At 38.3% G+C, this 16,829-nt stretch overlaps 1 protein-coding gene across 1 annotated transcript; it reads left to right on the top strand.

Moving 5' to 3' along the window:
- The first annotated feature begins 140 nt into the window (after nucleotides 1-140).
- On the top strand, nucleotides 141-14,494 carry eif2ak2 (eukaryotic translation initiation factor 2-alpha kinase 2). The gene is given in 34 exon segments (XM_074675193.1): nucleotides 141-409; nucleotides 1,962-2,088; nucleotides 2,165-2,319; nucleotides 2,404-2,518; nucleotides 3,101-3,159; nucleotides 3,246-3,389; nucleotides 3,480-3,612; nucleotides 3,804-3,859; nucleotides 3,939-4,029; nucleotides 4,145-4,176; nucleotides 4,269-4,311; nucleotides 4,394-4,449; nucleotides 4,587-4,706; nucleotides 4,796-4,973; nucleotides 4,976-5,230; nucleotides 5,307-5,450; nucleotides 5,543-5,644; nucleotides 5,874-5,936; nucleotides 6,398-6,532; nucleotides 9,777-9,883; nucleotides 10,388-10,523; nucleotides 10,759-10,907; nucleotides 10,989-11,112; nucleotides 11,526-11,593; nucleotides 11,681-11,774; nucleotides 11,944-11,981; nucleotides 12,099-12,183; nucleotides 12,293-12,351; nucleotides 12,451-12,570; nucleotides 12,653-13,055; nucleotides 13,389-13,517; nucleotides 13,595-13,693; nucleotides 14,160-14,222; nucleotides 14,369-14,494. Coding segments are annotated over 34 exon segments (3,906 nt in total). The 5' UTR covers nucleotides 141-302; the 3' UTR covers nucleotides 14,486-14,494.
- The last annotated feature ends 2,335 nt before the right edge of the window (nucleotides 14,495-16,829 follow it).

Raw genomic sequence — 16,829 nt, 5'->3', positions numbered from 1 at the left:
TTATTTGGATTTTATTTTGTTGTTGATATTTTGTTGGAATTTTACCCTTAATCTAGAAAATAACATTTAGGAAACGTTTCATTTGTTTTGTCGAAGACTGGGGATATTTCCGACGCCTTTGAATGCACCATGTGTGACGCTGTATTGAGAAATCGAAACCTACTGGATGCGACGGCAGCTTGATAGAAACTGGGATATGGAAGTATGGAGGACATAAACATCAGCTGCCTCTAAATTTGCACTTTTTTAGTAGTTTATTAATTAAATTATCTAATGTTGATACTCTGTGTATCAATGTTATAATGGAGGCTGAAAACTACGTGGCCAAACTGAACGAACATGCTCAGAAAACACGTTCCGAGCTCAGATATGAGGACGTTGGATCCGTCGGACCGGACCACATTAAAACGTGGGTAGACTAAAAACCTCATTCATTGACTAATAGTAATAAACATGTTACATGATTTCTCATGTGTATCAAATGTGAATACCGACACATGCTTGTCTGAGCGTGGAGGTGTGCAGCATTTCGCCAGGTGAGTGACTTACCTTAGGGCCCGTTTCCACATAAAGTACTAGGAACTTTTAGCACAGAGTAGGGAACTGTAAGGTTCCTCCAAAACCTGGTAAGTTAGGAAATATGTTCTGCAGGGGTTTGCAAGGCCCCACCTGCTTACCTACCAACATTAGAGTGTGAGGAATAGGGAGGTTGTCTGAGGTATTGAAAAAGTAGCCCCAACTGACCAACTCTGTCCTCATATGACCCTAAACTACTGATTAGTAAATGAAATAAACAAAAGTGCGAGAAAAAAAAGTGAAACATCAGCTTGTGATTTTTCATGAAAACAACCCAGGTTAACTGTCATATTATTATTAAAACTACTACCCCTTCAGCATGGGGTGCTACAGGCGGAGCTTGGTCTGTCCAAACTCATTTCTCTTAGAGCCTTAACTCCCAGCATTGTACCTGTAATAATTTTCAAAAGTATTGTTTTTTAATTATTCTTGTAACAACTGCATTATATTTATTTATTTATTTATTTATTTATTTATTTATTTATTTATTTATTTATTTGTTGCAACGTGTGCTGCTGATGACCTCTTGTCAGGTTACCCTTGCAAATGAGAACTAGAGCTCAATGGGTTTTTCTATCTCGTTAAATAAAAGTTAACTAACTAACTAAATAGATAAGTTAATGAAAACTGTTATAAACCCTATAATTATGATCACCATCAGGCTTTTCATGTTTATCTGCTTCATCTGCATCCACCTGTTGATCATCAGCATTCCTCCTGACAGATCAAAATAAAAAGACAATTTTAAGCAGCATTAGGTACAGTCTGGGGGAAAATATTTTCTTTACTTCTTCTGTGATAAACTACTGTAACATAATAATCTTGATTCCATTGTTAGTATTTTTACTCTTTCAGTGGAGTTAATATGGTACCTACCTAGCTAGCTAGAATTAATTATCAGACTAACCTTTACCTGTGATATAGTGATAGAAACAGTCAGACTTGTCACTGTTAGGATTCATGGAGCTCCTAACTCTCCTTACTCAAGAGGATGCTACCTGAAGGCATGTCTGAACGTACAGTGATTAGCAATTGTATTAGACCACCTGTCATAAAAAATCAGTCAGAAAGCCACCCAGCGAGTAACCATTACAGAAACATCAACAATATTTCTGGAATTAGCGATATACTTCTAAGTAAGGGCAGTGGTGGCGAATACCTTACAGTGGGCTACGGTTTAATACATTTGTCAAGCAGTGTGTGAGTGTGTGTGCATGTGTAAGTTAGGTCAGGGCTAATCCACAGGACAAATAAACTCTTAACCAGTGCAAAAGTACAACTCTAGACATACCACATTGATTAGGATGGATGGTCTATTCAATACATCTCTAATAACACACTTCTGTTGTTCTTCTTCTTCACACTGTTTTATAATTTCTTCTCAGGTTTACCCTCAGAGCTGTCTTGAATGGAAAGGCGTATCCTAATGGAGTTGGGAATAACAAGAAGGAAGCCAAAAGGAATGCTGCTAAAAATGCCCTGAGAGCCTTGATGGATGACCCAACTGAAACTGTAAGGTTATAATACATCTGAGGGAGTTGATGATTTATAAACTGAGCCCTGAGCTTTATTTGTATCCTCCTAACAGACAGAACAAACAACAGAAGTTTCAGTTACACCTGTGCGTCAGTCAAGTAACAGTGCTGTCAACTTTATGTGCTGGCTCAATGAGTACAGTCACAAGAACAGGCTGCACATTACAGCGGTGGAGTCAACAAAAGCAGGAGCAAACAGTGCTATTCAGTAAGTCATAACAGTGTTAGTTATCATTAAGGCATGATTTAAACATGCATCACATATTGATTAGTATGTGATTTAAATCTGTAGCTTCATGGTTGGCGATAAGGAGTATCCAGTTGCTACCGGGAAAAACAAGAAGGAAGCTAAAGAGGAAGCAGCTAAGCTGGTTTATCAGGAGATCTGTGGGAATAAAACTACAGAGGTGAGTTGTGTCTGATCATATTTACAAATACTAATAATAAAAATGTCAGGGCGCTGGACAGGATTTGAAGGTTTGCAAATCTTTTAAAGCATAAATTTGACTGAAATTAGAGGACAAATTATAAATGAAATGCGTCAAAACTGAAAGTTAGCTCATAATAGATTTGATTTCAAAAACTTGTTAAAAAAAGGTTGGACAGGGACAAAACAAAACAAAACAAGTTGAATACAAACCTACCCCAGAAACAGCGGAGACTTCTCTGGACCTGAGCCCATTTAAGATGGACTGAGAGGAAGAGACAAATAAAAACAGCAAAATTGCACCAGGCTGCAACAGTGCAATTTTGCTGAAAAGTTATACATTTTAACATGGGGATCACTTTTACAGCTAGCCTCAGGTGGCCAATTGAGAAGCGGTGTATTTGAGCAATAGAGCAAAAGTTTCATAACACAAAAATTGCTCTGAAATTTACTCAAAGTGCTACAAATGTACCTCACATAATGATGATATTCAAAGACATTTTAGAATGTAAGACAAGATGCATTTTAATCAGTTTCTGATGATAAAATCTTGTTTCCAAAGACAGGTGATGAGAAAAGCAGTGTTATGTCAAACCAACAAGAGGAGGAGCTGAACGTCATGTAAGCACAAAGATATGAAAATTCAGTATTCCTGATGGATATCAAAAATTATAACCAGCAATCTGATTAGTCTATGGTTTTTACAGGGAGGACTCAAAGAGCCCAACTGAAACAACAAAAGTCAAAGCAGGTACAAATTACATCGCACTGCTCAACAACTACTGTCAGAAAACGAAGCGGTTTCACGATTACATCTTTGAGAAGAGATGTGGTCCGTCTCATAACCCTCAGTGAGTGTGGCTCTATGTTAAACAGTTGTCATATTTAATTACATAATCAGCAAAACCAAGATCAAAGAGTGTTCATTTCTGTCCCATTAGGTTTTATTATAAAGTTGTGATCGACAAAAAGGAATACCCAGTGGCTGAGGGAAAGAGTGTGAAGGAAGCCAAACAGAACGCAGCTCAGCTGGCCTGGTCTGCCTTTCAGGAACAATCAGATTTTGACAGCAAGGTTTGTAATATTTTATGCTCTTTCTAAATGATTATGATTCTTTTCACACTGCAATCATAGCTGGCTCATGCAGAGTGCAGTTCCTCGGTACCCTACATGTCCTTTCAGGGGCGCTGTAGCTTTGCACTTTGTCAGACGACTGCAGAACATGACACCATGCAACAAATGACCCCTTCCCTTTTTCCTTCTAGTTATCTGTCGGATCTCTTGTGAGCGATGAAGTCGCGAGGCCATCCACGCCATCACCGTAAGACATCAACTGACCACTGCGGCTGATAGTGAAGTTTAATTTTTAGCTAACGTGTCACAATTTATTTTCCAAACAGACCCTTGGAAGCCAAGCCAGAAAGTGTGCCGACAACTTCCAGCGACTCCTTCATTGTTTGTCCCAACTCACAGACTCCTCCTAAAGACCAGGTTTGTTATTTTTTGCACAATATGCAGAACCAAATGAACAGGAGGGGACTGAGTGCAAATCCTTGGGGGACTCCATGTGTAACTTAATATACATTTATTTTTCCCCTCAATTAAGATTCTGAGTCCCAGCGCAAGGCCTAAAATAAAGTAAGCTATCTTCTTTGATGTGTAATTATACTGCATAGCATTTTATTTCTCCTGCTTCTGTTCCTGATTGTCGTTTTTTCATACCTTAATAGACTTGCAGCAAATTTCAAGAATGGCCTTGGAAAAAGCAAAGAGGTGAGTGAAAAGATTTAATTGTGTTAGTTTTGGTTTTTTAGATATTTGATCAATTTATCATGATTTTATTTTGCTTATTTAGGATTTAGAGAACTTCAACAACAAGAATGACGTAAACAGCCCATCAGTCACGTCCAGGTGTGGAAAACATTCAGTTCAACTCTGGGCAGGAGTTTTGCACGTGTGCTTTACTTTATGTATAAATGAAGACATTTTTATATCAGTAAAAGTATGTGGTAATCTAAAAACTCACTTGATCCTGTGAATCTCTGCAGATTTGCAACAGAGTTTGACTCCATAGTGTGTCTCGGCAAAGGGGGCTATGGTCGTGTGTTTAAGGCACGACAAAAACTACTGGACAAATATTTCGCTGTGAAGGTTGTCCGCTACAAAAAGTAAGTCAAGTTTGACTGATTTATGAAAAATCTGCTCCACAAGTAGTGCAAGTTTTATCATACAATGCCTTTTTTTCTCTTTTTATCAGCAAAGCTCGGAGAGAAGTGGCGGCGTTATATGAACTTAACCACCGCAACATTGTGCGTTACTTCACATGCTGGCTGGAGGATTCACGATACCAATGGGACAGCACAGCAGACAGCTACAGCAGCTCCCAGTTAGTGACATCCTTAGAGAGATTTGATTTAAAACCAAATGAAGTTTATTTCAGATTACTCTGTCTTTGTTCATTCCTTCCTTTTTTAGGTCGTCTGATAATCCAGACACTAAGTTCCTCTACATTCAGATGGAGCTGTGTGACACTAGAAACCTAAAAGTGTGGATCGACGAGAAAAATTCGCTGAATCCAAAGAAATCTCTGCGTGATTTCAAAAGAAGAGAGGAGAATCTCCATATTGCTCAGCAGATAGTCAGCGGGGTGCAGTACTTCCACTCCCTCAAGTTCATCCACAGAGACCTGAAGGTGAGAGGGAGCAAAGAAGATAAACTATTGTTTGATTCTGAAAGCAAGGTGAAGCTTCATGTTTGTCTGTCGTTAGCCTGCCAACATCATGTTCGGGAGAGATGGTGAAGTAAAGATCGGAGACTTTGGTCTGGTCACAGATGAGAATGATGACGATGCTGAGAACCTGATGGAGAGGACTGAGTGCAAAGGAACCCGCCCATACATGGCACCTGAGCAGGTGAGGCGTCAGACTCTTCTGTACCAGGCCATTCACCATTTGTTTGCCTCTAAAAGTGAGATATGCTTCTAATTTTCTTTGTTTCCTGACAGAAAAGTGGGAAATTTTATGACCGAAAAGTGGACATTTATGCTCTGGGCCTGATTTATTTTGAACTCCTTTGGAACGTAGGTACCATCATGGAAAGATCAAAGGTGAGTATCTCCCTCAACCCAACTCAAACCACTTTGCCAACTGAGCCCCAGCAACAGAAAGAAGTTTGCACATTTTTTTAACTTTAAATTTACAACTTCCAAGTATGAAAAACTAAAATTATTGTGTTAGTGTTTGAGTTTTTCCTCTGTGAGCTTTAGTCAGCAGGAAAATTAATTAAATTAAATTATTATATTTTTAATCACTTACTTTTTTCCCCATATATCCTAGATTTGGGGCGATGTCAGAATCCAGAATCTTCCTCAAGGATTTTTGCAAAACTTTCCCCTTGAGGTACTCCACAGTTTCCTTTTCTATACAGCTCTTCAGGAGTTTACTCCCTCACAATATTTTTTTCTGCAAAGTTTAAAATATAAGACATCAATTCATAGGAAAGAACTACAAGTACCAAACAACCAACCACTTACATGTTTGAGAAGCTTGTTTCAGGGATCAGACTCACTTCTCATTCTTTCGGCAGTGTTGCTTTTTCCAGAAAACTTCTTAGTCTTTAAATGCTCTTGCTATAAGCAGCAAGGGTGCAGGAGGTGGCCTACGTTGGCTGTTTTTCTTACAGTGGGCCAGCTCACTCAAGGAAAGTCTGAAAATGTGGGTCTTGTTCATAATGCACTTCTTATATGTGTTTGATGTGTTTAAAAATGTAAAAAATTGAGCTGGAGGTAAACTAGGAGGGAATTGTGATAAATTATGTAAATGTTCTCAAAAAAAGTTTTTTTGCTGTTGTTTTGTTGCAGAGTCAGATAATAAAATCGATGCTGTCTCCAAAGCCAGAAGACCGACCAGATGTAGAACAAGTCAAGACGAACCTGGAGGAATGTTCTCGTATGCTTACAGCACTTAAAGATACACACCGTGACAATAAGACCATGTGATGATGTGAGGAAGACATAAAAATTATATGCAGCTAGTCACAGTTATCACATGATCTCAAGTATTTGAGCAGATAGTGATTACTTCAAACTTAATTTACTAGGCATGCCTGGGTCTGTGTGTCTAACAGGCAGGCATAACTGAGTGTCATCTGCATAACGCCAAAAATAAAAATAAATGGTATGTTCATGTATGATGAGCCCCAAGAGGGACCTGAAACAGAACCCTGAGGCCCACCAAACTTAACATCAGTAAAATTAGAAACATAATTATTCAAGCTGTGACACTAATTTATGTTGCAGCCAGCCTATGGGAGGAGCTCTGGGGTATTATCACATTTAGGGAGACGACATTTTACCTATCTTTTTAAACAGTACGATAAAACTATTCCTCCGCCCACCTAATTAAGACCTTTACTTCTTTACGTGCCTTACCTTGTTGCACCTTTACGATGTGTTTAAAGGACTCCATTAGAAAGGAGCACCTTTTACCCTAAATGCACTTCTTTTATTCAAAGAATGGTTCAAGTGACCTAAAAAAAAGAAATTTTAGAAAATATCATTCACCTGGACAAACTTTTTAAAATAAAATCAGTCAAAACATAAATGAATTATAACAAATCTGCTTCAACAAAGAGAGAGACAGGATGGTTAATGTGTATCACAAAGAATATTTATTGAAGTCATCACTAGTGATTGCTGATCATGTTTGAAACACCTTGTAATGATGCTTTTATCGACATGTAATATCAAACAACGTGGCTTGTTGTTATCCATGAAGAATGATCATGTGCTGGATGAAAACTTTCTCTCCTCAGCCTCTTTTATTTTGTTTACGGTGGTATGTAATAATCTTTCTTGCACTATCAACTTTTGCAGTGCATGTCTGAACATGCATAAATAAAATGGGATTATCAGCAACAGAGGTGGTGTTTTATTCACATTAAATGATAATGTCTGCTGAGCTCTGTTGATTAACTTTGGTAGTCAGAAGCTTTTTTTTTTTTTCTTTTAATTATTTTTTTCTAACTTTTAATGTAGGTAATTTTTTTTTAAGTTTTGTACACATTACTACAGAGGCTATAAAAAAGCCATTGTTGACTACAATATTTTTGTATTCCTTGAGATAAGTAAAAGTTAGTTGTTTTCTCTATATCTCTATTTATTTTTTTGTTGTTTTTCCAAGAAAATATCTTTTTCTCTTAGCATAATGAGATAATTTTTCTCACTGTCTCAAGAAAACAAGGCTTATTTTTCCAGAACAAGTACCAAAACCTCAGGCAGCTTGGCACGCCTTCTTCTAACTAATGATAATGCTTGACATACTGATTTGATTCTCAATCACCAGCGAATGATCTTGTAATCTCTGGAAATCTTCGTGTCTTTGTGCATAGCAATGGCTTGGACAATTTTAATTTGGGAGGGAAATTTGGTAAGGGAAAGGGGATCTGAGAAATCCATAAGATGTATGACTGGCTGGTTATTTCATATTTGGGTTTTGAGATTTGGGTTTACCAGCATGATGCTGATCTCATTAGGGGACAGATTCATTCTCGTCACAGATCTCAAATAAAATAAAATGTTTGGATTCAATTTGACAAAAATGCATCAGATGATCATGTGAAGGCATATTATTATTTTCTCTGTCCTGCTGAAAAGAGAACCTCTGGCATGTGTGCACATGTTGCATCTGCAATCTATTATTTGGGATATTATAAACATTTTAAAAATCAGAAACCCCTCCAACCATACACAAGCAAATTCAAAAACTCAAGTCTATGAAATAACCAGCCAATCATACATCTTATGGATTTCTCAGATCCCCTCACCCTTACTATAGTTCCAGTCTACAAATTAAAATTGTCCAAGCCATTGCTATGTAAAAAGACACGAAGGCAATAAAACAGATTACAAATCCCATTAACTACATATGCAATCTGATTACAACAATCCTAAAATGCATCGGTTTTTACTTGTATCAATGGCTCATTATTATCTTATCACAAAGGCATAATATACAGGCCCTTAGTGGCTGTTTAATATTAAAATGAATAACACTTCATGTGAAATGTTTGTTTTGAATCTAGCATCCACATTCTAAAAGAAATCATACTTAAAGGTTGAATTCTGAACAAATCTTTAAAGGTTCCCTGATATACAAGATATGTATCCTGATTCTACCACAGTAACCCAACCTGTTAATTGAACAACTTTACCGATCTCAGAATTTGATGATTTTTTTTCCCACTTTGAGAATATATATGTGGCCAAATAATGTGGCCAGACACATCTCTGAAGAATTGAATGTGTTGAAAAAAAATCATGGAAAAAAACTTTTTTTTCCAGTTAAAATTCAATAACTTCTTTCAATTGTAATGCTTAGCTTTACATTTGATTTCAAAAGATGCACCAGACTTCAGTGAAGGTGATTTGACCCAATTTGATGATTTATTATTTGTGTTTGAGTAAGTTTTGGGGTAAAGTGTGCACCCTGGCTCACACCTATGGCAATGATCATAAAATAGGTCATAGTACAGGCCCTGGATGATTTTTGGATTTTCTAAAGGTATATTCTTGGGAGTCTCTGGGTGTACTACAAATACCACACAATAAACAAAAAAAAAATGGGCTGTGGGGAAAATTACATGTATTGTGAAAGAGGTCCTTTATAAAATTTTGTGATTGGAGTCAGAATTTGGAATTTAATGTCAGAATTGCAAAAGAAAAGTCAGGGTTCGAGTTTAAAGTAAAAAAAAGATAAAAGCAAATCTTAAAATATTTTCTTCAACAGAGTCCAATTCATAAATTTATCGACAGAGTTTGATGTATTATGTTAGATTGAGAAACTCTACAATCAGGGCTATGCTCGGTGAAAGAGTGGAGCAAAGGTCAGTTAAGATGAAATCACGTAATGTGAAATATGACGTGTTTGTGCTGAAGTAGCACAAATCTTGAAGAACCGTCTGGAAGCCAGAAGATCCGAGTCTCTTCAGACAAACCAAATGATCGGCTCACTACACGGAACCCAAATTCCCATGACTGGTCGGAAGTTTCAGTTTCAATAATTAAGCAACAACACCACATGACTTAGCATTTTTCCAAAATCGAAACTCAGGTCAGTGAAACGGGCTGAGCAGGGAAGTTTGGAGTGCGGCAGGTGGAGACACTTCGGACACTTTCTACCCTCAAATCTCATTTTTTATGTCATTTTACCTGCGTTTACAGCAGAATCGTTATTTATTAAATGGCTGATAAAACCTATGCCAGCAAACTGAACGAGTATGCACAGGCAAGAGGATTCAAGCTCGACTTCACGGTCCTCAGTTCAGATGGCCCTGCCCACGGCAAAACGTGAGTTTAGTAAAACAAAACAAATTGACATAGTGTGCATTTAAATCTATTTAACAACAGATTATCACCCTGTCACTGTCGTACCAAATTATGACAGAGTGTTGCAGTAGCCTCTGAGTAAAATTACTGAAACAAAACGTTATCAAAGTGTCAGGAAACTTCGGACACAGGATCTTTCATGAATTCAAAGTGGGAGTTTTAGTAAAACGTAGACACATCCTAGGGGAAATATACATTGAAAGACTATTTTGTTAATTTTTATCGACAGATTGGAGTTCTACGACGTATGAATATGTAGAGGTTTGAAAAATCTGCACACATTTAGTTTGTACATCCAACATTGCTTTATATAACGTCTACAATGTGAAGAAACAAAATATCCTGTGTGAGGGTATATACCCTCACACAGGATATTATTACCGCTCTCAGTGGCTTAATACGGTGATGTTTTATGAAAATCATCTCACTTACCTATTTGTAACATATTTGACCATTTCTCTCCAGATTCACCACGCAGGCTGTTTTGAACGACAGGCCCTTCCCTTCTGGTTCTGGGAAGACAAAGCAAGAAGCCAAACAAAAAGCTGCTGAAAATGCCTACAGGATACTGATGAATGAAAATCAGAATTCAGTTAACTCTGTAAGATTCCTCTTTGTATAACTTTATAATTGCAACCTAGAAATACCTTCAAATGGTAACCTTTTTAGATTATCGTGCAAAAAAGGATCTTTGTTAAGACCCTTTTTTGTAATGATGATATTATCATTTGTTGTTATTTTATGAATTGACTGAGTGTATGTTAATCTGTAGGTGTGAGAAGTAAAATTCTCATCCCTGACTGCATCTCCTTTAAAGTGTGTTTGTTGTTATTCAGAGCGAAAATGCAGAAGAAGCTTTGGTTGCATCGGCCAATCAGACAAATCCCATTAACTACATAAGTTGGCTGAATGAGTACCGACAGAAGAGCAAGATGAAAATAGAGGTCGTGGAGTCACCTGGAGTGGGATCAAATTTAGCCTCTCAGTAAGACTCTAAGCTATTTTTATTCTAATCAATTTTTTGTTGTACTATTCTGAAGTATTTATATATATTGTCTGCTATCAGATGCTGTTACATCAAGGTTGATGATAAACAGTATCCAATGGGCACTGGGAGGACAATGAAAGAAGCTAAAGAGAAAGCAGCCAAGCATGTATATGATGCAATATTTGGTGAGGCAAACTCAGAGGTGAGTAATGTAGGACAGTTTCTTCAGACTGAAATGTAAGGTTTCAAATAAGTGGTCTCAAATGATAACAAATACTCATCAGGCTACTTTAAACCAGCAGCTTGTAGCTGACATCAAGACATGCTGCTGTAATCAAAACTGCAACCTCTCAACCACCAATTTGTCCTTACGGGGTCAGGTTTTTGGATCATATATGATTTATTTATTTTTTACTGGCTCTGGTTCTCCTCCAACTCTGTGTTTGTTTTGGTGTTTTTCCTACTCTGCATCCATCTGCCCTATCACTGCACAGCCAATGAGGTGCAAAGAGACAGAACTCAAAACTTTGCTTTTAAGATAACTGACAACCTGAGCTACTTTATGATAGAGCTGTGACAGGGATTGTCATGTTATTTCATACCATCTTTTATTAGACAACAGCTAAATCAACAGTTCCTGGAGTAGAAGCATCTCCCAGGATGTCGGCAGAGTCAACGTCAGGGTGAGGCGCCTGTTTCATACGTCAGAATGTTCAGCACTGGTTTAGCATGAAGAAGCTTCACTCATGGCTTCATTTGTTTGACTCTAGGGAGCTTAATGGGTCATCATCACAGAACACATCGTCAAGTGACTGGATCACTTTCGCCAATTCATCAGGAGCTTCTGAACGCAGATCTTTCACGGTAGTAGAAGTACTTTCTTTTAATTTTTAAAATCTGTATTTATGAGGTTTAAATTCTGAAGCTTACTTGGTCCGCGGTTTCAATTTTTTTTTCCATATACATGCCTCCTCTTGTTCGTATTATTCAAAAATACTTCTAGTAGTTCTACTTATTATTTTTTAAATCATAGATATCCTCAAAGTCATCTGAAGACAATACATCAAGCAGGTATGTATCTCCAACTTCTCTCTTTCATATGTATTCACACAATGCAAGCTTAAGCTTGTTTTATCACAGGTTGAAGAGTTAATTTCTATTATATCTGCTCTTCTAATTTCTACCCAGAGAGTCTTTTTCATCATCAAGCATGCAGAGAAACCCAAACAGCTCGGGAATATTCACCGACTCACACAACCCCTTTGCGGACAAGGTTTCTTATCCAGTTTTAAAAGCCAAGTTACCCTCACTGAATCAGGCCCTAAATGTTTTGCATTTGGGTTCAAATATATGATGAGTAATTTATTTTCTACCTTTTTAAGGTGGCTGTCAGTATCGAGACTCCAGGACTGAATCAGTCAGAGACAACGCTCAAGTCAAAGTATGCAAAGACATTTGCACCACTCAAAATGTCTCTCACAGGATCTTAAACATTTTGGCACAGTCTCAGTAAACTGTCAGTGTTTCTGCTGTTCAACAGGTTCACCTCAGAGTATGACTCCATTGAGATGATTAGCAGTGGAGGCTATGGTTGTGTTTTCAAAGCAAGGCTTAAACTGTTGAAGAGGGAATACGCAGTGAAGATTGTCCGAAGTGAGGAGTAAGTTTACCCGCTCTTGTTTGCGTCGTAGCATAGTCAGCAGTTCTGCAAAAACTTCAACCTATTTATTTTCTTTGTTTAGGGAAGCTTTACGAGAGGTATGCACGTTATCAGACCTCCATCACCCAAACATTGTGAGATACTACGTGTGTTGGGAAGAGGATTCAGGATACAAATGGGAGGAGTCAGTTGGCAGGTTCTTACGGTAAGTGGCACACAAATACCTAGTGTCTCATTTTTACATTTCAAGAACAATAATGATCCCACTCATACTCTGTAGATCCGCAAAAGGCTGGACAGGAAAGTTCCTCTACATTCAGATGGAGTTGTGTGACACCGAAACCCTCAGAGATTGGATTGAAGACAGGAACAAAGAGCCTCCATCGGATGACAAGAGAAGAAGAGAGAGTCTGGACATAGCTCGACAGATATTCAGCGGAGTCGAGTACATTCACTCCATGACCAAGATCCACAGGGACCTCAAGGTGAGACCAGACTTCACAAGTCTGATGTAGAAACTGAGTACTGAATCCTGAGGAACTTGCACAGGGATTGATAAGAGTTTGAGACACTTAAGGGGATGGGGGGTGGAAGCAGAATTTTGTGGGGCCAAAGCTTGACCTTGTGGCATTCACCTAGATCCAAAACAGCACAATAAATCAAATTATGCTTTTTGGCAACAAACGCAGCTTTTAACTTTATTCATGAGTTCTGACAGGATCACCGCCGCAACAGAGCAACCAGTGTTTTGGAGTTCAGACTGTGGACCTGAAAGTTGTCAGCATGTTTCAGTTTTGCCCTTTTTACTCCATCCTCAGCCTGACAACATCCTGTTTGGTTTGGATGGAAAAGTGAAGATCGGGGACTTTGGTCTGGTCACCATAGATGACGCTTTGGTGGAAAGAACATCAGACAGAGGAACACAGTCTTACATGGCTCCTGAGCAGGTGAAAGCTGTTACACAATTAATCCTCCATGGCGTTCTCTCAAAGTTGTCTCATGTAATCACTCATTTTTGTCTCAGTTTGAAAGGAGCTATGACCGAAAAGTGGACATTTTTGCTCTGGGGCTGATCTACTTTGAACTCCTTTGGAAACTCTCGACTGGACATGAAAGAGTCAAAGTAAGTCTGTCTGAAACATAAATGAGCTAAGCTCTGTGCTGTTTGGGGAAAGGATCATTATAGATATTTTTAAACTGACATCACCAGACTCTGCTCAGCCAAAAAGGGATTCTGTTTTATCTGTGACTTTAATTAAATGTAAAATTTAAAAGTATACACAGAGCACAGAGATGATGATTGCTCTGCAAAGCAGCTTGTGGAGCACTTAACCCTTTGCACATGTTGTGTGAAGGAGGTGATGTCTTTTTTGGCTCCATCAGCATGCCCAAAACAGCTGTGCACTCCTTCAGTGAATCAGGGCCAGTTTTAAGTTCATCAGAATTTGGTTTAAGAATGATAAAAAGAAATTCAAATCATGGTTTTTCAGATTTGCTTTGTAAATTCACATTCAGGCTTCACATTTAATATCCAAATGATCAGAGAAGCATAACATGTGACATCACTTCTATTTCTGTTTGACCACCAGGTTCTTAAAGAAGTCAGACTCCGGAGTTTACCTGAAGGTTTCTCTCGAAAGTTCTTTGAAGAGGTAGGTTTTGATGTCTTCTTATTGCCTTAATGTTTATGCTTTCCACTGTATGTTTAAACTTTATCCACAGCGGCAGATAATTTCTGTAGGTGTGTTTGAATCCCATCATCCTGTGTTCAAAGGTTATGTCTTTTTTTCCCACTCAGAAAAAAATGATCCTGTCGATGCTGAGTGAGAGGCCAGAGGATCGACCTGAGGCAAGCGCACTGAGAGAGGAGCTAGAGGAGCTGTTCAACACACGCCAGGAAAACCGAACAATGTAATAATCACAGATATCTGTGATATGAGAGAAATGTCAGATTTGGTGAAAGAAATTAATCTGACAGGCTAGTTTTTTGGGTCAAATGAAAAAGTGTTGGGGTAAAGGATTTGGACTGCAGTTAAAGGTTGGGTCTGGGGTATTTTCCTAAAATGTAAAATGTCAACTTTTACATAACCTCTTCTGGGTCTCTATGCATATGTCGGTGTCTGTGTGTGCCTAAACCCCCATCCTCTGCCTGCATGTTGATATTTTGTTTATACCAGGGCGTTTCTGGGCAGAGAGTTAACGTGGTTAACTCACAGCCAATCAGCCCACCCACAAGTGCAAGTGACTTTGCGTGTTGATTAGCGAGTGGAAGAAGCTATCCTGAGCAGCTACTATAGTGGAAGTAGCACAGCAGAAGAAAAACACAGTAAAAGTGAAACAAAACTCCAAACAGATAAAGCCTTTTCATAAACAAGAACGTAATCAGAGGTTAGATTTAGTGGATTTCTCTCTGATTACAGGAAACCTTTAAAGGCATCATGTGCTGTATTTGATTTTCATATTTTTAACTGTAATGATCATGTAACGCTTAAACCAAGAGTTTTTAAGATGACAATTTTCTTGCTGTATGTCCAAAGTAATCATGAGCTGATTTATTACTGTAAATAGTAGAATTTTAAGTTTTGCTGGAAATGGTTTATTAATGTTGAAATAATGTTTCTGCAGGCTTTGTGCTAAATGTTTGGGGAAATAAAGGTTTTAAAAGTCAGAGTTGATTGTTTTTTGTTTGTTTGTGTCTACTATCATGTTTTTTCCTGTGCACGTTAGCTCTGCTCTTTTCTTTTATCTCCTGTTGAACTTCTGCAAATATTTGACTGGAGAAAAAATGGAAATCTCTTAAGTGAAAATTTCTCCTTTTTGTAATTTTCTATGAAGCTTTTTGTCAAATATTTTATGGAAAGAGCAACAGGAAGTCGCTTTATACCCAGAAGTGGAACAACAATGTGTCCATACAGGAGGGAAGACATATTGAAGTGCTCAGCAGAACACACTTAACTGTATTATTGTTGTCTTTTTCTGTGTGACCTGTAGGGGGAGCTGTGGCTCTGTGTATGCCTGTTCAGCCTGTTTGTGTGATAGGTTTGTTCTGAAACTGAGGGAGCTGCTTCAGGCATGTGCTTCATGGTTTTCATCTCCAATTTTTTCTCTACATATTTTCCAGTTGATTCTTTTTTTTATGATAAAGAGAGAGCTAACGCCATCATTATAGAAAGACACTTCATGTCACACAGGAAAGGACTTCTCATTTCTCTTAAAAAAAATCTTATTTTCTCCCTCCTCTTTTCATTTTTAACATATCTCTCAGGCATCTCTGGTGGGAGGGGCTAAGAAGCAAGTGAACGATGTAGGGATTCACCAGGCTGTGACACTACACAGATAGTCTGCTAACTTTCTGGACACTAAACTGCAAACTAAGTTTGCAAAGTTTTGTTGATGTCACCTTTCAAAATAATAATTAAAAAATGTATTACCTTGTCACTTTGCATCCAGGGAAAGGTTGTCCTTAGCAAAGAAAAGTAGTGCTAAAAAGATCAACAAATGCAAGAGTCACATCTTTACGACAGTGGGTGATGGGGCTTATGGAAAACAGTTTATATCCTGGAAAAACACTACCACTTCTGTCCATAGGGGTCACTGCAATCAATGCCAAAAAAATTCCTCACAGAGCCTCTCATAGTAGATTTAGTATTGATGCCATTTTACAGGCTTTATTATGAGGATTCGGCGACTCGAATGCGAAAACATAAATGTGTGGTTACCTTTTCAGAACTATGTTTTTTTTACCTCTTTAAGGTTTTATCAATCTAGTCTGAACTGACATGAATGTCATTTGAAAAGGGGATTTCCTCCAGCGGGTACAAGAAAAATCAAGTAAGTCCTCTTTTCTTTTCACATTTATTCAACCTGATGTTATTTCCTGTCTCAAACAATTACCAGTGGCTTGTTCTCTCATTTAGAGATGCCGTTAAGTTTTAAAGTGCATGAGAAAACTCTGAATCACCCCCCCTCCTGACATTTTCTCCACCAAAACAATGTTCTCTCTCTCATTTTAGCAGAATCTAAGATAAGAAGCCTGGTTCCAGTCCAATCTTCCACAGCTGTCGCGCTTGTGTGAGCAGGGTTATTGGATGTATTGAGGTCACTTCCTCTGAGAGCAGTGTGGGCACTGAAGCAGGGCTCCAGTCAGCGGCCTGGGCCGAGTAGCTGGGGGTAAAATGGACTCACCAGTCAGCGCGGCAGACGAGTGTCTCCCCAAAGTCCCAAAACGATGAATGTGTGTGCGTGCGGTTTGTTCTGCT

The sequence above is a fragment of the Halichoeres trimaculatus genome, unplaced genomic scaffold (assembly GCF_033239565.1).
Source record: "Halichoeres trimaculatus isolate MK-OKI-2021-1 unplaced genomic scaffold, fHalTri1.1 fHalTri1_scaffold_8, whole genome shotgun sequence".
Classification (NCBI taxonomy): Eukaryota; Metazoa; Chordata; class Actinopteri; order Labriformes; family Labridae; genus Halichoeres; species Halichoeres trimaculatus.
Note: the sequence above shows the minus strand (reverse complement) of the source record. Positions and strands in the feature narration are given on the sequence as shown.